Raw genomic sequence first — 25,631 nt, forward strand, 5'->3', positions numbered from 1 at the left:
GATTCTGTGATTTTCATGTATTTAGCAATAGTTGAGGTCAGAAAGGATTTCTGGAGATGTCTACTCCACCCCCCCTGCTCAAAGCAGGGTCAGCTAGAGCAGGCTGCTCAAGGCCGTTGCCTTGAGTTTTGAATATCTCCAAGATTGGAGACTCCACAACTACAACTAAGAGGTTTCTCTTACGTTTTGGTAAAATGTACTGTTTCTATTTGTGCCCATTGCCTCTTGTGCTATCATTGGGCGTCACTGAGAAGAGTCACACTCCCTCTTCTTTACTTTCCCCATCAGGTATTTATACAATTGATAAAATTCCCCCAAGCCTTGTCTTTTCCAGGCTGAACTAGTCACAACTCTCTCATCTCTCTCAGCCTCTGCTCGTGGGACATACACTCCAATCCCTTCATCATCTTTGTGGCACTTGCCTGGACTCACTTCAGTATGTCCATGTAACTTTTGTACTGGGAAACCCAGAACTGGACTCAGCGCTCCAGTTGTCTCACCGATGCTGAGTAGAGGGGAAGGATCACCTCCCTCACCCTGCTGGCAACGCTCTTCCTGATGCAAGACAGCATGCTGTTGCCTTTCTTTGCTGCGAGGGTGCATTGCTTACTCATGGTCACCTTGTTGTCTGTCAGGACCCCAGGTCCTTTTTCGCCAATCTCCTTTCCAGCTGGTTGGCTCTCGGTCTATCCTGATGGTTATTCCTTCCCAGGTAGGGGGTGGACTTTGGATTTCCCATTGCTGAGTGTCATGTGGTTGATCTCTCCATTCCTCCAGCGTCTTAAGGTACCGCTGAATGGCAGCACAACCATCTGGTGTATCAGCCTCTTTCTCCCAGTTTTGTATCATCTGCAAACTTCCTGAAAGCACGCTCTGTCTGATGTTCATCCTGGTCCTCAATAAAGATGTTAGAGTATTGGCCTCAGTATAGACCCTTGGGGTCCACTAATGGTCACTGCTCCAGCTGGACTTTGTGCCACTGATCACAACTAATTGAGCTGGGCAGTTTTCCAATTTTCAGTCTGCCTCACTGTCCACTTACCTAGCCCATACTTCATCAGTTTGTCTATGAGGATGTTGTGGGAGACAGTGTAGAAAGCCTTGCTGAATGAGTTAAAGGTACGTAATATCAGCTGTCATCCACCAAGCCAATCATTTCATCATAGAAGAGTATCAGTTTGGTGAGGCGTGATTTCCCCTTTTTAAGTCCATGCTGACTATTCTCAGTTTACTTCTTATCCTTCATTTGCTTGGAAATGTTTCCAGGAGGATTTGCTTCATCTTCCCAGGAACTGAGGTGAGGCTGACCAGCCTGTGTCTTGAGACTTTATGCTAAGAACAAACTGCAAATTTTATCCTGTGATTAGATTTTTTTTTTTTTAATTTAATAATTTCTGTTACTAAAACTTCAGTGTCTCTCTTCACTGCTTTGACTTTGCCAGGAGGCTTTGGAAAGCCTTCAGAAGAAATTGTCCCCTTCTCTTTCTCTAGTAATAGCCATTTATACTGGTTTCACAGAGAACCTCTGACTCTTATGATTCCCAAATGTGATCTACAGTGCAGACTCCCAGTTAGTTTTCCAAAGCTCAGCACTAAATCGACAGTCATTATTTCCAGGAAAATAAAGAGTGGTTCAGATTTGCCAGATTTTCTTGAGTTTGCCTGAAACTCTAGATAACCAAAAAATGAAAAAAAAAAAAAGATTTAGCAGAGCAAGCAATTGTGTTCATAGTATAGGAAACAATTTTTTTTATTTTAGTTTTTGGCTTTTTTTTTTTTTTTTAGAGAGTGGTGGGCACAGGGCATGGTTGCCACCGTTGTTTCATTCTTCAGTTCTCTCTGCTAGCTTGAAGGGTGGGGAAAAATCATCTAGTCTGTTTTCTTCCCTGCCGTAGCAGTGTTTTGCCTGGGAGAAGACAATTGAGGCTGCATCTTGAAAGAAGTGACAAAGATGTAGTTGTTCTGCTTCCTTCCCTCCTTTTTTCTTGGTTCTTTTCTCAGTAGGAATGTTGCATCTCTGGTTTCTTTTATTATTTATTTATTTAAAGTCAATGATGGTTCAGTTTTCCCTTCCCTACTAAGAGTTGTCCTGATAGAAAAATATATCAAAAGGGGGAATTTTCACTCCCTGGGGTCTTTCTGTGTTTTTATTCCTGTTGCTTTCCTTTTATTATGGCTTTTGTTTCTGTTATTAACAATACTTGCAAGACCGATTAAGTACTTTATAAATCCTGTGTCAGCAGGAATACTCATTGTGGCTTGAAAGTCCTTCTTTGTAGCTCATTTCTAGTGCTTTCAAAAAACATACATGATATTTTAATAGTAGACAGCATGATCATAGTTATGAGCCCTTTTTGTAAATTATTTTTTCCTTCACTTAGCTGTATTGGCTTAGTCAATATTTTGGAGTTTTGGGTGGTTTTTTGGGGTGCTTTGGGTTTTTTGTTTTGTTTTTTTTAACAAGTCTAAAGGACAAACATTAAGTACTTGTTTTAAGGACTTAACCTAAATTTAAATCTAGGCCATGAAATTTCACATTTTATATAAAACTAAAATGTGTATTTCTTACTTTTGTCTACAGATATAATATATTTGGTGTGCAGAAATGTTCTCAAATTTTGACTTTTTATAATCAGCGTGCTGTCATTAAAATGAATTTAAGTGAACTAAAAACATCTGTTTTAACAGCTAATAGCGTTCCTGAAATGAAGTTCTGTCCTCATTCCACCCTCAATCCCGCCACCTCAAATATGATTGGTTTTAAAAAGTCAGGTACAGCTCTCTTTAGTATTCCTTGATATGAGACAGGGTAAATTTCATAAACTCTTGTAAAGTAGATAGATTTTATTTTTTCCCCCCTCCCTTCAACTGCCTCTTGTTATAGTGTGCTGGGAATAGTTTACAATTCTTTTTTATTATTTTTAATTTCATTAATTTGTATTATTCGACTTTGTAAATCCTAGAATTATTCACATCAGCCAGGAAGCAGAGGCTGTGTTCTAAATAGGAGGCCCAGCAACAATCAAAAAAAATCTTTCGTACTTTCCACCTTCTTTATCTGAACCTTGTCTCCTCTCTCTCCCCGTTGTCATTGACGGTTGCTATCATACGCCCATCTCTGCATCTTTGGGAAGGCTACTGCAAGCGTGCTCTGCTCTGGGGTCTTCTGCTCTTCTTGCATTGCTTATTCTTCTCTCTTCTGCCTCTGCATACTTCCATGTTAACAGCATTCAATTATGCTAACCAGCCTAGAGGGTTTTTATGCATATGTTCCTGAAATGGTGTTTCTGAAAAACCTAACTTGATGGCTGGGTTGGAGTAAGGAGCAGAAACTGTTTTGTTAGTGAGGTTTGCAACAATCTCATTTTAAAGCAAGTTGTATTAAGAAATTCTTGAGCAAAGACGAAAACTGCAAGCGGTTAAGCCAATTGTTTAGCCATATGTATTAAGATTTTTGTTTAAACTTTATTTATTTTTTCCTCCTCTGCTTCAGAAAAGGGTCGTTGTTGCTAACTGATTGTTTACTGCCAATGTAATGATATGTGCAGGATCTGGGGAATTTAAGTCTGAGTCATCTGAATAGTTAGAATTTTGGTTTTCAGCTTAATAGTAAATATCTAATACTTATAACTGAATACAAAGGTAGAAAATATAATTTACATTCTATAAAGGCTCAAAAGGAAGGAGAAGTAGAAGAACTGAAGTTTGGGGTTTTTTCAGTAGCCTTTTATGGGTTTTTTTTAAAGAATTTTGGTGACCTCTCTGTTACTGATAAGTCTGTGCCTTTTGATGTTTTTTTGAGCTCTTGTATTTTGAAACACTCCAGCTAGAATAATGCTCATTATTCACCTGCAAATATGATTCTCTTCATACCACAATATGCCATGTTGACTGTGAGGAAACAGAGGAGGTAGCTTGGTTGTTTCAGTCAGCACTCAAACCCATATACTTCTAAAATTTTTATTTTCACACTCTTGTTATGCATGCATGCTTTCCCGTCTAGGTGTCTCATATTGTCTTTCTTTACTGAAAGAGTGGTCAGGCCTTGGAACAGGCTGCCCAGGGAAGTGGTGGAGTCACCATACCTGGAAGTATTTAAAAGACGTGTAGATGTGGCGCTTAGGGACATGGTTTAGTGGGTATGGTGGTGTTGGGTTGACGGTTGGACTCAATGATCTTGGAGGTCGTTTCCAACCTTAATGATTCTATGATTCTATAATTCTATTCAGATGTCATTTTAAGCACTTCATAAAGATGTTTTTAAAAAAAATGATTGACAGTACCTGAAGCTCTGCAGTCCTTTGGAACTTGCTGCCTACATTCAAAAGACATTTTTTTATATTTTTTTAAAATACTGATAAGGTGTTTTGGAACTCAAAAAGACCAGTTTTTAGCAACTCAATATCTTAGTTCACCTTTCGTTTTTTAACTCAGTCCAAAATTTCCATCTTTTGGTTCTGGACAAAAAAATAATGTGTTCATGCTGAGTTTTTGAAATAATTACTTTTTTCATGTTGAGAAATAACTTTTTTTTTTAACCATAGTTGAACTAAGGTAAAATTCAGGAGAGAAGAAAACTGAATTCTACTTGTAGGTGTCAGATTTTTGGTTAACTGAATCTTGGTTTTATTTAGAGATGGCAGATAATGGGTATTTATTAATAGATCACACAAGTATTTGAAATAATTATAAGGAATTGTGTTGAGAAAAGCCTTATATATGTAAAGTATATATCTGATACTTTACTTAAATAAATAAACCTGCACATGGCAAGCCTTGTGGCCTTGCATCTTTCTGATTATTTCTAACTTCTGCGTTCTGTAGTGTGATTTTTGTTTTCTTTTTCTAATGGGAAATTCTTACAGGTTTTTTTAATGTACTCTGGAGGCAGCAGCTATAAAAATGGAAATTCATTATGACTCTCCATGCCTTTAAGCAAGAGATGGATCACATAGCAGGAGCTATCAATTTAACCAGTGGCAAAGATGGAGTTGCAGGGTTTTTTTCCCTTCTACTGACCTTACTGGGGGTTCATAGATTAAGTGCATCATGTTCTGCTTGTTGAATAAGCTGGCGTCTTTGGGTTCAACCCATCAGGATGGAAGGAGAGGAGAGGAGGAGCTCTGCTATTCCCAGCCAGCTCTGCTTGTGGCAGCTCTGTGCTCAGTGACTGTGACTGATGGAAAGGCTCAATTAAGTTGTCAGAAGGAATAAAGAAGGAATAAAGATAATGACTTCTATTTAGTTTGCATTCAGAGTTACCCGCTTCTAGCATCTTTGTCTGGTTTTCATGTTAGGATATAATGTCAGCTTCATGTAGAGCTGGTTTTATTTGTTTACAGTATGTACTTTCAAAAGTGGAAGATGAGCAGGAGAGCGCTTTTATATGTGAAATGGTAGATATTGGTGGTTGTCCTCTGCAGAGTTGTCAGACCTATTCCTTGGTATATGTCAATCCAACTCTCTTAACGGACTCCATTTCCAGTGATATTAATGTGTTACTTTCAAATTGCTGCTAAATAATATCTTTGAAAAGCAGCACTTTACTACTCCTTCCCACATGTGCTGGATGAGTATCTTAATTTACACTAAATTGTAAGACCAACCTGCCAGATTTGGTCTTGCTGTGATATTTTTTTTTTTTTCCCTACAAACTAAAATGAAGTGTTTCCTGTATCTTTGGGATGCTGATTAATAGCCAAAGAGATTGATGGGGTGATTTGTAAACCACGTTTTGTGCCTTGCTAAGTTTATGCACAGATAAACTTGTGGCTTTGGCGGATCACGGCCTAGACAAGTACACTCTTCGCTGGGTAAAAAACTGGCTGGACGGCCGAGCCCAGAGAGTTGTGGTCAACGGAGTTAAATCCAGCTGGCGGCCGGTCACGAGCGGTGTTCCCCAGGGCTCAGTGCTGGGGCCGGTCTTGTTCAATATCTTTATCAATGATCTGGACGAGGGGATCGAGTGCTCCCTCAGTAAGTTTGCAGATGACACCAAGTTGGGCGGGAGTGTTGATCTGCTGGAGGGTAGGGAGGCTCTGCAGAGGGACCTGGGCAGGCTGGATCGATGGGCTGAGGCCAACTGTATGAGGTTCAACAAGGCCAAGTCCCGGGTCCTGCACTTGGGCCACAACAACCCCAGGCAACGCTACAGGCTTGGGGAAGAGTGGCTGGAAAGCTGCCCAGAGGAAAAGGACCTGGGGGTGCTGGTTGACAGCCGGCTGAACATGAGCCGGCAGTGTGCCCAGGTGGCCAACAAGGCCAACGGCATCCTGGCCTGTATCAGAAATAGTGTGGCCAGCAGGAGCAGGGAGGTGATCGTGCCCCTGTACTCGGCACTGGTGAGGCCGCACCTCGAATCCTGTGTTCAGTTTTGGGCCCCTCACTACAAGAAGGACATGGAGGTGCTGGAGCGTGTCCAGAGGAGGGCAACGAAGCTGGTGAAGGGCCTGGAGCACAAGTCTTATGAGGAGCGGCTGAGGGAACTGGGACTGTTTAGTCTGGAGAAGAGGAGGCTGAGGGGAGACCTCATCGCGCTCTACAACTACCTGAAAGGAGGTTGTAGCGAGGTGGGTGTTGGTCTCTTCTCCCAAGTAACTAGCGATAGGACGAGAGGAAATGGCCTCAAGTTGTACCAAGGGAGGTTTAGGCTGGACATTAGGAGAAATTTCTTTACTGAAAGAGTGGTCAGGCCTTGGAACAGGCTGCCCAGGGAAGTGGTTGAGTGACCATCCCTGGAGGTATTTAAAAGACGTGTAGATGAGGCCCTTAGGGACATGGTGTAGTGGGCATGGTGGTGTTGGGTTGACGGTTGGACACGATGATCTTAGAGGTCTTTTCCAACCTGTATGATTCTATGATTCTAGATGAACATAGTGGTTGCGTTACTGTGGCTTAATATGATCATGATCTAAGCTGTGATTGTGCATGATTTTAGCCCATTGTAGATGGGAATTGAAATGCATTAACTTAATTCACATTAGGAAAATGGCAGTGTGGATGTGTTCCCGTGTTACATTTCACGCTATCATTTAAAAGCTCCAGTCTGCTACCCATTTCTGTCAGTACATGCAGTCCTAGCAAGTACACCTATCACTTACAAAAGTAGCCAGGCATCTCCATGATCTAGCAAATAGTGGCCATAGGCCAAGAAGGGTTCCAGCAACAAAACTTTATAAGTAAACATTGCCTTTGTCATCATGCATGATAAAATTTACTTGTATCTACTGTCTGCTGTCTGTTTAAGTCTGACTGTGTAATGGTGGCACTGCATGAAGTTTGGTGTGGAATTTTAAATACATAAAACAAATGTATCTGCATCCATATCTACTAGTAGACAAGTACAGATGCATGTACTTTCGCTCTCCTACCCTGTTTGGGTGGGCCATAAAAAAAGTTTCTTTTTGTTTGTATTTGTTGGACCTGAAAATTAAAATATGAATCTTGGAAATATTTTCTCCACTCAGAAGCAAGAGACAGATACTTGAGAGACAGATGCTATTAGAATGTGATCAAAGCAAACAAAATTAGGAATGCTGGATTCCTGTCACCGCTCCCTCGATACCATTCTGCTTGGGAAATTACCTGGTATAAAGCCAGGAGAAGCTGTTCCTATGCTATTCCAATTTGATCGATCTTATCTGGTGCGTGATTCCTCAGGGATTATAATAGCATGTCATAATTCAAAACACTTTAAGCTTCTTTGTTGCATTGGAAGAATGATGGCATCACGATAGTAACTTGTCTCAAAACATTTTACTCTCTCTTTCATGAGATTGTACTTTACTTCACAAAAAAAAAAAAAAGAAAAGAAAAAAAACACCTACAAAAAATGGTAGGAGTGTGTGTATTTATATTCTGTATACATCTGTCTTTTTTCTGGGCAGATCATGCACACATGAAAATCTCTGGGTGAAACTGGGGACTGTTATGCTACAGAGATGCCCACCTGAGGAAAAGGAGAACACAGGAAACGAAATTTTGAAAATCTGCCGTTCTTTGTATGAGACGAAGCACATGCTCCCTGTCGAGGTAAGTTTTAACTTTGGGTGTCATGAATATGAGTCTTGTTTTGGGATCCCAACTACAAGAAAGATGTTGCCATATTGGATCAAGTCCGGTGGAGAGCTAACAAGATGATTAGGGGGTTGGAGCACAATACATGCAGAGAGGCTGAGAGAATGGGGTTCATTCTGTCTTAAAAAAAGATGGCTGAGGGAGATCATATTGCTGTCTTTTAAATATGTGGATGAGGAAACATGTGGCCAGATGGAGTCAGTCTCTTCTCAGAGATGCTCAGTGATAGACAAGAGGCAATAGAGACAAGTTACATCATCAAAAACTCTCATTACATACAAGGAAAATGTTTTCCACCATTAAAGTGGTGAAACGTTAGAATAGGTGGGTGCCTAGAAGAGACATGGAGTCTCCGTCCTTGGAGATATTCTGAACTTGACTGGATCACATCATGGGCAATTTGATCTTGTTTGACTTGCTTTGAGTGGGGGCTAGTTGGACTAGCTGACCTTTAGAGGTCTCTTCCAGTGTAAATTATTCTTTGAAGTATTTATAGAAGGGCTTTAATAGTGCATCAGTGTGGCAAAAGCTGTTAATGAAATAATCAGTAATTTTCTCACTAATGGACTGTCGTGGTTTAACCTGGCAGGCAGCCAAATACCACGCAGCCGCTCACTCACTCCCCCCACCCCCAGCGGGACGGGGAGAGAATCGGAAGGGTAAGAGTGAGAAAAACTCGTGGGTTGAGATAAAGACAGTTTAATAGAACAGGGAAAAAAAAGGGAAAATGGTAATGATAAAATATACAAAATGAGTGATGCACAATGCAATTGCTCACCACCCGCGCTGACCGATAACCAAGTAGCGATCGGTACTTCCTGGATCACGCCTACCCTTCATATACTGAGCATGACGTCACATGGTATGGAATACCCCATTAGCCAGCTGGTCTGGCTGTCCTGATTATGTTCCCTCCCATCTTGTGTACCTAGCTCAGTCAGTAGGCACGGGAGCTGTCCTTGGACTAGGAGGGCACTTAGCAACAACTGAAAACATCAGTGTGTTATCAACATTCTCCTCGTACTAAATCCAAAACACAGCACTAAGAAGAAATTTAACCCTATCCCAGCCGAAACCAGGACAGTATCCACCCCTTATTCCATACCATTTACGTCGTGCTTAGGTCTCACATCTTTTTTAATACATTTCAATTAACCACCACTATCTTTCTTTATCTATACACACATATATATATATATATATGCACGCACAGATATCATTCCCTCGGTCTATGGACTATCCCTCTAAAATGTCCATTGAGTTCATTTAGTCCATGACTTTGGGCTCCATCTGTTATAACAGTCTTTCAGGGCCGAAGAGATGGTGTGCGGTGTTGGGCCGTTGCATCCTGAAGCCAGTTCTCATTTCGGTACTGCTGCGCTCGTCCAGTTCTATCATCGTTGCACTTCGCTCGGTTTCATTGGAGTTAGTTCATTCTTCACTAATCTGGGTGATTTTCACTGCTATACCACTGCTATATCATAGAAATAATGACATACAATATCATGTAACAGTTGACATCAAAATTCAGTTCATTGGCTATTTTCACCCAAAATCAAATCCCCTTGAGGTACACACCGGACCTCCCCATCCTTTCGCATCACCCACCAAGTGTACCCAGGTCCTTGAGCAAAAGCAATCCCACGGATGGGTTTTCCCTTGCCAGAGGCAGGAGTAACCCAGACTGTCTTCCCCAGCATATTTCTCATATGCACGACAGGGACTTTATCTCCATCTACAGTACGTAAGAGTCTTGATTGGGCAGGGCCAGCTCGATTGGCAGATCCCCTGGTATTGACTAACCAGGTGGCCTTTGCTAAATGTGTGTCCCAATGTTTGAATGTCCCACCACCCATTGCTCTCAGCGTAGTTTTTAGCAGTCCATTGTATCGTTCGATTTTCCCGGAGGCTGGTGCATGGTAGGGGATGTGATAGACCCACTCAATGCCATGCTCTTTGGCCCAGGTGTCTATGAGGGCGTTTCGGAAGTGAGTCCCGTTGTCTGACTCAATTCTTTCTGGGGTGCCATGTCGCCATAGCACTTGCTTTTCAAGGCCCAGGATGGTGTTCCGGGCAGTGGCATGGGGCACAGGATATGTTTCCAGCCAGCCGGTGGTTGCTTCCACCATGGTGAGCACATAGCACTTACCGTGTCGGGTTTGTGGGAGCGTGATATAATCAATCTGCCAGGCCTCCCCATATTTATATTTCAACCATCGTCCTCCATACCAAAGAGGCTTTACTCGCTTGGCTTGTTTGATTGCAGCGCACGTTTCACATTCGTGGATAACCTGTGCAATAGCGTCCATGGTTAAGTCCACCCCTCGATCACGAGCCCATCTATATGTTGCATCTCTTCCTTGATGGCCTGACGTGTCATGGGCCCACCGAGCTATAAATAATTCACCCTTATGTTGCCAGTCCAAATCCACCTGAGCCACTTCAATCTTAGCAGCCTGGTCCACCTGCTGGTTATTTTGATGTTCCTCAGTAGCCCGACTCTTGGGTACGTGAGCATCTACGTGACGTACTTTTACAGTCAGGTTCTCTACCCGGGCAGCAATATCTTGCCACAACGCGGCAGCCCAGATGGGTTTACCTCTGCGCTGCCAGTTGTTCTGCTTCCACTGCTGCAACCACCCCCACAGGGCATTTGCCACCATCCATGAGTCAGTATAGAGATAAAGTACTGGCCATTTTTCTCGTTCAGCAATGTCCAAGGCCAGCTGGATGGCTTTCACCTCTGCAAACTGGCTTGATTCACCTTCTCCTTCAGCAGTTTCTGCAACTTGGCGTATAGGACTCCATACAGCAGCTTTCCATCTCCGATGCTTTCCCACAAGGCGACAGGACCCATCAGTGAACAGGGCATATTGCTTCTCGCTTTCTGGTAGTTTATTATACAGTGGGGTTTCTTCAGCACGTGTCACCTCCTCCTCTGGGGATATTCCAAAATCTTTGCCTTCTGGCCAGTTCGTGATCACCTCCAAGATTCCTGGGCGACTGGGGTTTCCTGTTCGGGCCTGTTGTGTGATCAGTGCGACCCACTTACTCCATGTAGCATCGGTTGCATGATGTGTAGAGGGGACGCTCCCCTTGAACATCCAGCCCAGCACCGGCAGTCGGGGTGCCAGGAGGAGCTGTGCTTCAGTGCCAACCACTTCCGAAGCAGCTTGAACCCCTTCATATGCTGCCAATATCTCCTTCTCAGTTGGAGTGTAGCGGGCCTCGGGTCCTCTGTATCCCCAACTCCAGAACCCTAAGGGTCGACCTCGAGTCTCCCCTGGTGCTTTCTGCCAGAGGCTCCAGGTAGGACCATTCTCCCCGGCTGCGATGTAGAGCACATTCTTTACATCTTGTCCTGCCCGGACTGGCCCAAGGGCTACTGCATGAACTATCTCCTGTTTAATTTGTTCAAAGGCTTGTTGTTGCTCAGGGCCCCATTTGAAGTCGTTCTTCTTCCTGGTCACTTGATAGAGAGGGCTTACGATCTGACTGTAATTTGGAATATGCATTCTCCAAAAACCCACAACGCCTAAGAAAGCTCGCGTTTCCTTTTTGTTAGTTGGTGGAGACATGGCTGTTATTTTATTGATCACATCTGTTGGGATCTGACGACGTCCATCTTGCCATTTTATTCCTAAAAACTGGATCTCCTGTGCAGGTCCCTTGACCTTACTTTGTTTTATGGCAAAACCAGATTTCAGAAGGATTTGAATTATTTTCTTCCCTTTCTCAAAAACTTCTTCTGCTGTGTTGCCCCATACGATGATGTCGTCAATGTACTGCAGGTGTTCTGGAGCCTCACCCTGTTCCAGTGCGGTGTGGATCAGTCCATGGCAAATGGTAGGGCTGTGTTTCCACCCCTGGGGCAGTCGGTTCCAGGTGTACTGGACGCCCCTCCAAGTGAAAGCAAACTGTAGCCTGCACTCTGCCGCCAAAGGGATGGAGAAGAACGCATTAGCGATGTCAATGGTGGCGTACCACTTGGCTGCCTTTGACTCCAGTTCGTATTGAAGTTCCAGCATGTCCGGCACGGCAGCACTCAGTGGCGGCGTGACTTCGTTCAGGCCACGGTAGTCTACTGTTAGTCTCCACTCTCCATTAGACTTTCGCACTGGCCATATGGGACTGTTGAAGGGTGAGCGAGTCTTGCTGATCACTCCTTGGCTCTCCAGTCGACGAATCAGCTCATGGATGGGGATCAGGGAGTCTCGGTTGGTGCGGTATTGCCGCCGGTGCACTGTTGTGGTAGCGATTGGTACCTGTTGTTCTTCAACCCTCAGCAACCCCACAACAGAAGGATCCTGTGAGAGACCGGGCAAGGTGGACAGCTGTTTAATTTCCTCCGTCTCCAGGGCAGCTATACCAAAAGCCCACCGGTACCCTTTTGGGTCCTTGAAATACCCTCTCCTGAGGTAGTCTATGCCAAGGATGCACGGAGCCTCTGGGCCAGTCACAATGGGGTGCTTCTGCCACTCATTCCCGGTCAGGCTCACTTCGGCCTCCAATACAGTTAACTCTTGGGATCCCCCTGTCACTCCAGAAATACAAATGGGTTCTGCCCCTTTATAGCCTGATGGCATCAGGGTACACTGTGCACCAGTGTCTACGAGAGCCTTAAACTCCTGTGGATCTGATGTGCCAGGCCATCGAATCCACACAGTCCAGTAAACCCGGTTGTCCCTTTCCTCCACCTGGCTGGAGGCAGGGCCCCTCTAGTTCTGGTCATAGTATCCATCTCTCACTTCTTGCAAACGTGAGTCAAGAATTTCTTCATTGCAATTACAATCCAAAGTAAGATCAGCCCTTCTACTTTTTCTGGGGAACTGTTCACTGGAAACTGGACCGTCGTGAGACAGGTTTTTCCTGACAACTGGAGCAGCATTTTTCCTGGGAGAACCCCCTTGTGTGATTGTTTTTCCTTGCAACTCACGTACACGTGCCTCTAGGATGAAGGTAGGTTTTCCATCCCACTGCCTCATGTCCTCTCCGTGGTCACGCAGATAAAACCACAGGGTGCCCCGTGGTGTGTACTTTCGATATCCTCTCTCTTGAGGAGAAAAACACGGACTCCTAATGGCTGAGATACTGGTCCGTACAGGTGGAGAATAAGACATATCCTCTTTGAGTTGCTGGACCTTCCGGGACAGTTTCTCCACAGCCGAGACAAGGGAGGAGGAGATAGTTTCTTCAAAATCCCGAAGTCTGCTAACCACCTCATCCACCGTTGGTGCTTCTTCCTCTTTCCAGCACAGTACTGCCAACGAACTGGCATACGATGCTGGTGCGCTCCGTACCAACTTCCGCCACATGGGTCGGGTGCACTGGACGTCATCTGGATCTTTGGGTGTTCGGGGGTCATCCAGGTCACTATAAACCACCTCCAGCACGCCTAGTTCTCTCAGGTACTGGATACCTCTCTCCATAGTGGTCCATTTGCCTAGGCGATATATAACATCTTCCTTGAAGGGATACCTTTCCTTTACGCCTGACAGCAGTCGCCTCCAGAGGCTGAGGACCTGTGTCCCTTTTCCAATTGCTTTGTCAATACCTGCTTCCCTAGCAAGGGATCCCAGCTGTTTGGCCTCTTTCCCCTCTAATTCCAGGCTACTGGCCCCATTATCCCAGCATCGGAGCAGCCAGGTAACAATATGCTCGCCTGGACAACGGCCAAAATCTTTCCGCATATCTCGCAACTCATTCAGGGATAAGGATCGGGTGGTTTCCGTCTCGTTTATGAGTTCTTCCTCTTCCTCCTCCCCTCCTCGTGATGGCCCTGGTTTTCCATCATCCTTTTCTACACGACCTGACTTCCGCTTCAAAGATTTCTTCTTCTGTACAGGGGTGACGGATACCAGCGACGGTTGGTCCTCTGGTTCAGCTGTAGTACCTGTCGCGAGGGTTTGGGTAGCTGCAGTGCCTGTCGCGGGGGTTGGAGTACTTGTAGTGACTCTTGCCGGGGTCTGAGTGGCTGCAGTGCCTGTTGCGGGGGTTGGAGTAACTGTAGTGACTGTTGCCGGGGTCTGAGTAGCCATAGTAGTTGTTGTGGGGGTTGAAGTAGCCACGGTGCCTGTCGCAGGGGTTTGAGTAGCCACAGTGGTTGTCGTGCGGGTTGAAGGAGCTACAGTGCCTGTCGTGGGGGTTTGAGTAGTCACCGTGTCTGTTGCTGGGGTTGATCTCTGGACAGTATTCCTGAATAGTTGTTTAACTCTAAACAAGGCCTGAACCACATTCAGAAGACATAGCAATATGATCATGCTTGTTTGAACATCCCAAGGATATTCAAAATTCTCAGGGAATATTGTAGACGTCTTCATGAAGAGGATAGAAGAAAAAGGAGTTTCTGAAGATATGGAGGGGAAGGTGAACAAGTGGGAGAAAGTGTCCCATCCTGTCTCCCCCCTAAATTCATCCTCTGAGGTGAAGACGTAAGAAGTGTAATTATTAATAGTTTCCAAAAGATAGCTCCCAAAGAACAGGAATGATGGCAGTGCTGAGTACAGGCTCGTGACCAATAATTTTATCATAACATAAAGCCAGGTCACACAGTATAGCAAAGCAATGACCTTAATCCATTTCCCAGAGATGACCAACCCCACATACAAACTGATAATCAGCAGTATAGACAGCCAGTAAGGTGCTATATACCACAACTGCAAGAACAGATCCAAAAACTCTGAGAGCAAATAAATCAACATTGTGAACATCGAGTACTAAACTGATATAATGAATGCTTATAACAAATTTGTTTTAACCCGTTCGGGTCAGATGTGTCGTTATCTCAACCCTTCGAGCCCCACGTTGGGCGCCAAAAAGGACTGTCGTGGTTTAACCTGGCAGGCAGCCAAATACCACGCAGCCGCTCACTCACTCCCCCCACCCCCAGCGGGACGGGGAGAGAATCGGAAGGGTAAGAGTGAGAAAAACTCGTGGGTTGAGATAAAGACAGTTTAATAGAACAGGGAAAAAAAAGGGAAAATAATAATGATAATGATAATGATAAAATATACAAAATGAGTGATGCACAATGCAATTGCTCACCACCCGCGCTGACCGATAACCAAGTAGCGATCGGTACTTCCTGGATCACGCCTACCCTTCATATACTGAGCATGACGTCACATGGTATGGAATACCCCATTAGCCAGCTGGGCTGGCTGTCCTGATTATGTTCCCTCCCATCTTGTGTACCTAGCTCAGTCAGTAGGCACGGGAGCTGTCCTTGGACTAGGAGGGTACTTAGCAACAACTGAAAACATCAGTGTGTTATCAACATTCTCCTCATACTAAATCCAAAACACAGCACTAGGGAGAAATTTAACCCTATCCCAGCCGAAACCAGGACATAAATGCATAAAGATTTAGTGAGGAATCCTTGAAAAATGTGTTGGTGATGAAAAAAATTCATATGCAAGTAATTGCTTTGTAATAATCATGGTGTTCTGTCTTAACTATGTATGTGTACTTCAATACAAGCATCTCTTAAGTATAAAATTATTGAAGTGTTTTGTATGTAAACATTGTATACTAATGAAGACAGATTTGAGAAATGCTTAATAAACTTCACAGAACTTTAGAGTAGTCATGTGCGTATTTTTAGCAGGCTGATTAATCCCTTATCATCATCTTCATGCAATCACAGTCTGTTATAGAAAACAGCTGATGTTAAGACTAGAAGCAGAATAGAAACAACACATTCTGCTTAAAATACAGATGGGTGGAGTGTGGTTTTTTTAAAATATTCAGACAGACTGATTTGAGTCAAGTTCAAAATCTATGTAAAACATGATTCCAGAAGGTGTCAGTAAGCTGAAATGATAAATACATACATTAATTCATCCATTCCGCCAAAAATTTTGGTGGAAGGCAGGTCTCCCTATATCTGGGACTGACATAAGTATATGTAGCTTTTCTTTACAAGGCATTGAATGGTGCATCATAGCTTGTAAACTCATGATCATACTCATGCACAGGAGTAGTCAAATTTTGTCAAAGTAGAATTTTCTAACGCGCCTCAGTGGACTAGGAAGACAAATCCCACCAAAGGTCACTGTCATACAGCAGTCAGTTCACCAAGAGTTTTGCTCAAGAATGGTCATGGTTTGCTCAATTCTCTTAATTGAGTAAACTTTTTCTTGAATTCCATAACAAGTCCTTATTTGTACACAGTTTTGGTATTGATTGCCAGCTTTGGTTGGAGGTGCCTGCCTTTTTTAATGGTACAGGATGTTGGAAGAGCCCTCTGTGTAGGTGTGAATTTACAGATACGGTATGAAGATATTCTGATCTTTAAACATAAAATATCTTTACCAATGTAAAATACCTTTTTTAAGACTAGAATGCTGTACAGCAACAGGAGTTGCACTAAAATGTGTAATTGTACAGTTACCTACAAACACAGGCTATATTGCTTTAAGTCTCTACTTGGGAAGAGGGGGAATGACATGAATAGATTTAAGTAACTTATTTGTATGCACGGCTATGGTACTTAAGTGCACAAATTAGAGAGTTGAGATCGCATGGCTGAATAAGATGAACATCTGATTACTGACAATTAACCTGTTTAGGTGACTTCATATTTCAATAAATACACTGATTAAGAAGACAGACCTAGAATGATGGAATTCTAGAAACTGAGATATCAATTTATCACCATGAGTAACATTCGCCATTCTAAAGTCCAAAGATTGTGATGGAAAAAACATTTAACTTCAAGTCATGATGGTCTAGAAGTTAGAAAAACTGTTTCCTCGGATGTTTCTATCTTCTTTTATTCCACCTCCTGCTGGTCTTTTTAGTTTTTTACAGCCAAGTTCTTTTTTAATGTCTTCTGGGGAGTTGCATAGCTTTAATCTTTGTATCTGTGTATGTGTGTGGGAGGGGTTATTTGCATCATTCAGTGGATAGATTTTTCCATTCCTCTTAGTTGAAATAAGCATTGTTTTATTTGCTTGAAATGCATATTTGTTTGGACTGTCTGACATCTCCTGCATTGCCTGATTAATCTCTTTAGAAAGGGGCAAATCCTTCTCCCCCCAGTAAGTGTTAAAAGTGTGACTCCTCTGAATATGTCATGTTTTTCTATCAACCTATGGGTCACGTGTCAGTTAACATAAACACCAGAGAATGCATCTAGTCTCTTATCTGTAATCACCCTGGGGTCCTGGTGGCCATAAGATGCTTATCTCCTAGAATAATATAGCAGCCGGTTGGTCTCCTTTTTTCTATTCCTGTAGCTAGTTTTTCCTGGTTTTTATATATGAGTTTACATTGTATGTTTTTCTTCATTCACAGTTGTCTCTGATCATTTTGTTCAGATAATTTTGAATTTAAATGCTGCCCTTTGGTCTGCGTTCAGCCTCTCCAGACACAATACTGTTTGTACTCATTATCCAGCCCTTCAAGCCATCCATGAAAATACTGAATAATACTGAAGCCAAAACAGACTCCTATGAAATCCATTTTATATGCCTCACTGGTGTTACCATTGATAGCTGCATAACTAGATAGAAGGCAAAAGTTATCTTACAAAAGTTTCAGCTAAATCCAGATTTTGGTTACTTCTCACAGATAATATCATACCCCCTCTAAAGCGCAGCCCCTCAGTGCAGGCAGGCAGACACTCAAATGCTTACGAGTGCTTATTGCAGAAAAGAAGAGCCACTTGTGTTGCTCTGAGAAGTGCTGTGAGTGGTGGCTTGCTGCTTAGGGTTGGATTTCCAATTGCTGTCCAGGGCAGCAGTGCCATCATTTGTGGCAGGTGTACAAGGAGGTGTTTGTACTATTTGGGCAGTCTGCTTGGCAAGTTGTCCAGTCCCTTCCTGTGGGAAGAGGGATGGAGGCAACTCCAAGGGTTTGCAAGTTGGACCACTCTATCCTACACCTTATTTCCCTGGTGCCTCTGACAGTGTTTCATGTCACATTTTCAAAGCGTTGCTAAACTTAAAATATGCCATAGTGATGGCCTTATTCTTAACTACAGAACCTGTTGCAGGGGCCGTTAGGAACATATTTCTGTAAAAGAACCAATTGAGTTTAATTTATACCATTTCAATTTTTAGCATAAGGCATGGTATTTTAACAGTAAGTAAAATTTATTGTTGGAATGTATACTTCTCCTTCAAGAGAGATGATGGATTTTGTAGGTAAGACTGGATATGTCTGCTAGACATGTTATAATCAGGCACAAAGTTAATCAAGTCATCTGAGTGTTACCTACCTGAAATCTAATGGCATTTGGCTTCAAGATCTGCTAATGTAAGATAAACAGAAGTTAATTGGATAGCTAAGTATGTGTTTTCTTACGTGGAGGCCTTTATGCCTCTGTGATGAACAAAGCAGATTGTGTTAGAACATGTCCCAGTGGAATGTGTAACCAGTACTAGAGTATAATTGTGAAGCATCTAAGAAGAAAACAAAATGCTGACATATCATCTGAGTTAAATGTTATTGCTTTGAAAATAGCAATGTTAATACCTGTATTACTGCATTTGCTTGCTGAGAGATAAAATTTTTCTTTTATTTTAAAGCGGCTTATTGAGACAGCAAACTGATTCAACATCTGCATCTTTTCTGTCTCTGCCCTGTTGCTTTAAAAATGTACGGTACCTAGTTACATTTTACAATTTGCTTAGTCTTCTTTCCTTCCTCTCACAATCCCAAAATATGATTTGAGGTTCTTTTAGAGAGCCTTTTTATAATATGAGTTATTTCTTATGACGCTTCTTCTCTGTTTACTTTTGGGAGGCTTTCAGACAGAAAAAGCAAGTATGGTAAAGTTACTGTTTTGTTCAGGTTATGTATCTTATGATTCAGAATTTATTCTTCTGAACATAAGCTGCATTTATTGCCATGGATACACCTTTTCAAGAAAAGGAGAGCTGTAATATGAATAACTTTGCATGCAGTAAGTTTGCTGGTATGGCAGCTCAAAAGAAATACAATGGAATATGAAATTATCAGAAGTTTAATAAGCATACAACTGATCAGACATAGCTTAACGTATTTATTTGATCTTCTTATTCCTTGATCCTATATCATATCCTTCACCAAAAACATCATCAGTAGCAATACAGAATACAAATTTAGAGGAACAAGTCTGGGTAAGGGAACAAGCCTTGCCTCCGTGACTCAGAGCTCAGTGTGATAGAATATGTCCTTCTAGACAGTGTTTCTTGAAGGTATAAATTTAGAAAAGACTGAGCAAAAGATGTAGAAAAATACATGATTTGCATTCTCTCAACTTAATATTTAGCTGATGAGCTCCTTTGACAATTGCTCTCTGAATGTTGACATGAAACAGAGAGCACCTCTCAGAGTTGGTTACTATTTTCAAGGTGATTATCATACAATACCCAGAACACTTAGTGTAAGTTGTCCTGGAATATGGGACATCTTTTAAGCAATTGCTCACCACCCGCGCTGACCGATAACCAAGTGGCGATCGCTACTTCCTCGGCCACGCCTACCATTCATATACTGAGCATGACATCACATGGTATGGAATACTCCGTTGGCCAGCTGGGCCAGCTGTCCCCGGCTATGCTCCCTCACAATGCTTCTTTTTTTTAAGATATTTCTCTGGCCAGTTTCTTCTTAGAGAAGATTTATGATGCTAAATTTATGCTATCTTATAAAATATGAGAAATTAGATAAATAAGGGAAAGTTAATTTGCTAAGCTTTAATTGTGTATGAAAATTTGTATAAAATTTGAAAAGATTTTTGCAACAGAGCTTTATAAGGTTGAACTCAGGTATGTATTGTTATTTTCTCTTTATTTTGTTCCATTTTTATGATTGCATAATTGAGTTACAGAAATGTCATGGGTGTCTGTTAAGTTTCTTCCTGTGCTTTGCAGTATTTCAGTAAGCAAAAATATATTAGTCCCACAGAGAGCTGTGATTGCTCTATTGATCTTTCAGTAGAACTCCAGGTTGCAATGGTGATTCAGTACCTGCCTTGTCTTAATATAACAAATGTTGCACTTATAACCCACTATTCCACATTTTTTTAAAATTTGTCCTTTCCAGTTTCTGAAGAGTTATTTCCAACAGGGAGTTCATTTGTTTCAAAAGTTGGTTTTCATTTTGCATTTGACATAGAATTTTCATAAATTTTAGTGTGAATGATGACGTTAGTATCTCCAGACATCTCACCAAATGGGTTTACTTTTATTTTCAGTGTACAAAAGAATTATGTTTGCTGCTGCTTAACCAGTCCCTCCTGCTGCCATCCCTGAAACTGCTGGTGGAAAGCAAAGATCAAGATCTTCATGCTGTGGCACTGGAGCAGATAACAGCTGTTGCTAAGGTATGAGCAGTTGAATTAACCACCTTTCAGAGTTTGAGGTAATAAATTAGCTCTTTTATCTTCATATAGTAACCAAAGACCATTGAGACCCTTATCGTTATTAAGATTTTCCACAGCTATTGTGTCCACACTGAGCAGTAACTCAGGGCTAGTAAGATCTTTTATGTATACTTGAGGTGATTAAAACTCATAGCACTTTCTTTAAATTATCTAGTATGTTGTTTTAAGTCAGAGTAGTGAGACAGAAACTATTCTGTTTATAAAGTAGATTGTGATCTCTGTGTTCATATTCTAGCACTTTTGGGTTTTTTTTAAGTGATAATAGTACATCAGAAGAGTTAGCTTATTTCTGACAAACTTGGCAGCCTGTTCATATACACGTGGAGAGTTGTTATATTACTGTTTTTGTTGTAGAAAGGTTAAAATGCAAGATGGTATGTTTGGGGACTTTCACGCAATTCAAAACAGGTTTTATTTGATACTGCAGCAAAGTTTCTGGAGAAAAAAAAACCCTAAATACTGTCTTTTTTTCTTTGGACAAGAACTGAAAGACATTACTGTATATTTTTCAATTGTTATATAAAGTTACACTACTCTTTTTTTTTTCCTGCATATTTGCTTTTTAGTTAAGAAGGAACACCTAAAATGGTGAAAGCTAGTCTCCTAGACAAAAGCATTATATTAGCTTTTATCTTTTTTTCTGAAAAACTGAGATGGCTTTAAAACTTCTTCAAGCTCTTAATTGAACTTGTGCGTGTACAACCTGACTTTCTTGGATGTTATGTTAGCTATGGTCTACGATCTAGCACTCTACGACAAAAGAGAAGGGAAGTATTGTCTCAGACCTTTACGTGAAAGGGAATGGCTTTCCTGTCTGGCTGAATTAACTGCATTGAACATTTCCAGAATTATCATGTTTACGTAGGAAAACCACATCTCTAATATTTCCAATTTCTGCACCATATCTTAGGGAGGCCTTGTTGTGTATTACAATATAAAATAATAATTGATGGTAAATTTCCTGTATGCTACTTGAAAATGAAACTGCCCATATGGAAACAGAAATGGAACTGTGTATCTTTTTAAAGTAAGCATCCGCAAAACACAAAAGCTTTGAAAATGTGATTTGTAGGAATTCAGATTGAAATTATAACTTTTTTCTGAGACGCACAAAGTAGGCAAACATTCCTCCATTTCTGCAGGAGCCTTCTAGGGCAGGCCGTCTGCTCTATTATATTAATTGCAACAAATTTTTCAGATTCCTTGGTTGCAACAAATGGTGCAATCCTATCCCCTACTTTCACACCATCCTCTGTTCGCTAGGAAAGGTGTTCTGCATCCTGCTCTACCCAAGATTCTCCCATAAGTCTCTCCTCCTCACGTGCTGTGTGTTTCCTTCTTATGCTGCACACTGTATTCCAGAAGCTTTCTCTTTTTGCATCTGTTGGATAGCTTGAGAAGGGATTTATCTCCTTCCCCTTCAGGACGACTCCAGAACACAGCGGTGAAGACCAGTCAGAGAAGCTATAGATCTGGAAGCATAGGTTTTATCTCAGATGTTGCTAATTTTCCTTCAAAAGGACTTAGTTACCAAAATGGATGAAACACCAGCTTTTTTAACCTGTTCTCTATGAACATGTAAAGTGGTTGCATGGAAGGTGGCAGGGCATATGATATGAATACACAGCTGCTTGTATCAAAATTCCAATGTCATAGTTAGCATCCAGTATGAATTTGGAGTATTTCCTAGTTGAGTTTAGCATTCTAAGCAAAGAACCCTTTTCCTCATACAAATAAACCACAAATTTTCTGAATTTTCCACAGAATGTAATTGTATAAATATTAACCACCAAAACAATAGTAGATTATCTTTGGTATATTGATAGTTTTCTTTTACCACCTGCAATTTTAGATTTTGTGTCTGCAAAGCAAGGTTTTTTTGTAACTGTTTTTAAACAAGATCTTATAGAAAAGCAATCGGGGATCTGATATATGCATGCACTTTCTCAACTATATGTGCTTGTTAACCTTTTAAAATTGACTTTTTTGTTAACAGATGAAAGCTGCTGTGTAAGTGACTAGCTCTGAAGCTTGCCAGCAGGAATTTGTGTCCGAGTACATTTTGTTTAACTATTTTTAAAGCACAATGCTGTGCAGCAGCACTTTCTGAATGGCTGCTAATTGCATTGCTGTCTTAACTGGCCTTTTCTTTCTAGTGTGCTACGGCTTTTAATTTTCCACACTCTAGGTTGATTACATCATATTTAAGTTTTAGGACCAGGAACCATATTATCTTCTTACTAATATAAAGCACTTTGTACGCTTCTGCATGCCTAAAATAATATTCTTTTTGGCCTTCTTATGCAGGAGGCAGCTTGATAAGCTGTTTCGAATTTTTCCTCCTAAGTTCAGTATTCATTTGAGCACGTAGTTCTGTAAGAGTGGTGCATAATCTAGAATTTTCAAAGCGTTTAGCTTTCGTCTAAAGTTTTGTCTTAAGTCAATGAAAATTTAACTATTGACTTCATTACATCAGGCACAGAGTTTATCCAGTACCTTGAATGTGACATTCCACTGCCAGTGTTAGAAAAGCAACTAGTACAGAAGAGTGCCATGCTAAATTTAAAAGCTGTCCTTATATCGTTTGGAAAGTATCTCTTACCCCTTGTTTTATATGCATCTCTTATGATTACATTAGTTGGTGTTATACTAAAAGTGCATATATTGCTTAGCTGTGTCAATGTTGTTTATTCAGTATAATTCTGTATGCGTACTTTTTGCTTTTTAAAAACAGTATATGGACTGTTAATGCTTTTTGTAAAATTCTTAATGAATTTTTCATAGGAAGCCCATTTCTGCTTACATTAAACAGGAAAAGGACAAATAACGTCTGGCAAAGGGAAATCATAGCTATTGATTCCCTGACATAATGCTAACACAGCTCACAAACATGGCTGTGAGAAAAATACAGCACTTACTTGCTGATACAATGTATTAGTTAGCCATTTGTTGTATGTTGCTGACAGCTTTATGGATGTTTACAGTTAAGGATGATGCTGAAGTGCTGATACTAGGAATTGTATAGCTTTTGCCTGTAATAAAACAACCCAGATTTTGTGTAAGTTTCTCAAGGCTTAACCTCAGCCGGCAGCTCAGCCCCACCCAGCCGCTCGCGCCCCCCCTGGTGGGATGGGGGAGAGAATCGGAAGAGTAAAAGTGAGAAAACTCATGGGTTGAGATAAAGACAGTTTAATAGGTAAAACAAAAGCTGCGTGCACAAGCAAAGCAAAACAAGGAATTCATTCACTACTTCCCATCGGCAGGCAGGTGTTCAGCCATCTCCAGGAAAGGAGGGCTCCATCACGCGTAACAGTGACTTGGGAAGACAAACGCCATCACTCTGAACGTCCCCCCCTTCCTTCTTCTTCCCTCAGCTTTATATGCAGAGCATGACATCATATGGTATGGAATATCCCTTTGGTCAGCTGGGGTCAGCTGTCCCAGCTGTGTCCCCTCCCATCTTCTTGTGCACCCCCAGCCTACTCACTGGTGGGATAGGGTGAGGAGCAGAAAAGGCCTTGACTCTGTGTAAGCACTGCTCAGCAGTAACGAAAACATCCCTGTGTTATCAACACTGTATTCAGCACAAATCCAAAACATAGCCCCATACCAGCTACTGTGAAGAAAATTAACTCTACCCAAGCCAAAACCAGCACAAACCTTTTTTGAAATTGCAGATCTCTCTTTTTATTGTGTATCTTTTTATAAAATGCCACTTACCATTTTTTTAATAACAGTAATAACTATTCTTCCTTTGTGTTGTGTGGTGTGTGAATAATTTTAAAAATCAGTTTACTTAAATAAGCTTATTATTGCCAATAGGGCTCAGAGTTTGCCCTTAAGAGTCAGATTGTTTTTGAGAATGGTTTCAGTGTTGTCTGTTCACTTGGTTATCTTTCAAAGATTAAGACTGATGTTTATACTTCTGACAGAGCAAGTAAATATTCTATTACCTGTTGGTAGTTATATTGTTTAAACAGCCAACAAATGGGAGTTCATATAATCAGTGCAAATACTTCTTCAACCAAGGCTTTAATAGAAACTAGAACTAGCAAATTTTTGTAGCTAATCTAAAATAATACCTTAGCTTACATACTTTACATACTATACTTTCAATGATGAAGTACTGAGACTACCTTTGCAACATGATCTGTTGAAAAATGTAATACGAAAAACCATAAAGAACGTGTGAAATAATGGAATTTCCAGTTGCCTTCAGTGTCTTATGCCATTTATGGCTACTCACTTAGTGTGGCTTACCTTTTAAAAGAAATCTTGTTAAATTGTGTGTATATAAGCTAACAGTGATTATGGTAAAATCTCTCTCTCTAGTTTAGTTTTCTAGGGTTTTTTAATATCTCTTCGGTTTTTTCTCCCCTTATTTATTTGTCCTATAGCTATAGACTCCATTCAAGATTAAAATGAAAAGCATTTTTACCTCCAGTGGTAGTGGAGAGTTAATACTCTAGGAAATAGCAGGTTCAGTTCTCTTCTGTTACATCAGCAGCAGCTCTTATCTTTCCTTTAGTATCCATATTTCATAATGTTTGGATTTTATAATGCATAAGTTATGGATGAAATATTGCTTATTGCTAATACCAGAACCTCTAGACACCTGCACAAACGACACTGACAGGGAATTGCCCAGACCCTGACTTGCCCTTTAGTTAGGCAAAAGATAGAGCCTGACCTGCTCTTGCTTATCTGAAATTCTCACTACAGGAGAGACTTCCCCCCCCCCGCCCCGGGTACACTGCATCATAGCAAGTACAGGTACAATGTCCATGTAGGCTGTATTAGCAACCAGAATAAATATTGGAAGCTGATGTAAGATGTGTCCTTGATCTTGGAGAGCAGATCCACAAAATTCTTACATTCATGGTTGTATGAATTTGTGGAGGCCTCAGTGATTTATCAGTAAAGCCTTCTAGATGTCTCGAGTTCCTTTTCTGAGTGCATCAGAAGGTGCCACCTGTGGCAAAGCTGATCTTCACCCACTTGTTTCACACACAAGCTTTCTTAAAACTTGCAGACTCCCTACCTCTGCTTGCCCAGGGGACCTGCTTTGGTAGAGCTGAGTGCTGCAAGTCTGAGCCCATTTGCAGTTCGCAAAGTTAGTGTGCTGATGGCAAAGCCTCAGGCGAGCATGCTTAACCCTTACTAATTATGCACTGACAGTACT

General features: G+C 41.5%; 1 protein-coding gene across 1 annotated transcript in view; it reads left to right on the forward strand.

The window, feature by feature from the left end:
• Window positions 1-25,631, forward strand: part of NBAS (NBAS subunit of NRZ tethering complex) — a 209,439-nt gene that overhangs the window by 177,462 nt on the left and 6,346 nt on the right. The window contains exons 50-51 of the mRNA XM_075145030.1: window positions 7,887-8,031; window positions 20,261-20,389. Coding sequence (XP_075001131.1) covers window positions 7,887-8,031; window positions 20,261-20,389 — 274 coding nt within the window. The remainder of the gene's footprint in view (window positions 1-7,886; window positions 8,032-20,260; window positions 20,390-25,631) is intronic.

This window comes from Calonectris borealis, chromosome 3 (genome assembly GCF_964195595.1).
Source record: "Calonectris borealis chromosome 3, bCalBor7.hap1.2, whole genome shotgun sequence".
Classification (NCBI taxonomy): domain Eukaryota; kingdom Metazoa; phylum Chordata; class Aves; order Procellariiformes; family Procellariidae; genus Calonectris; species Calonectris borealis.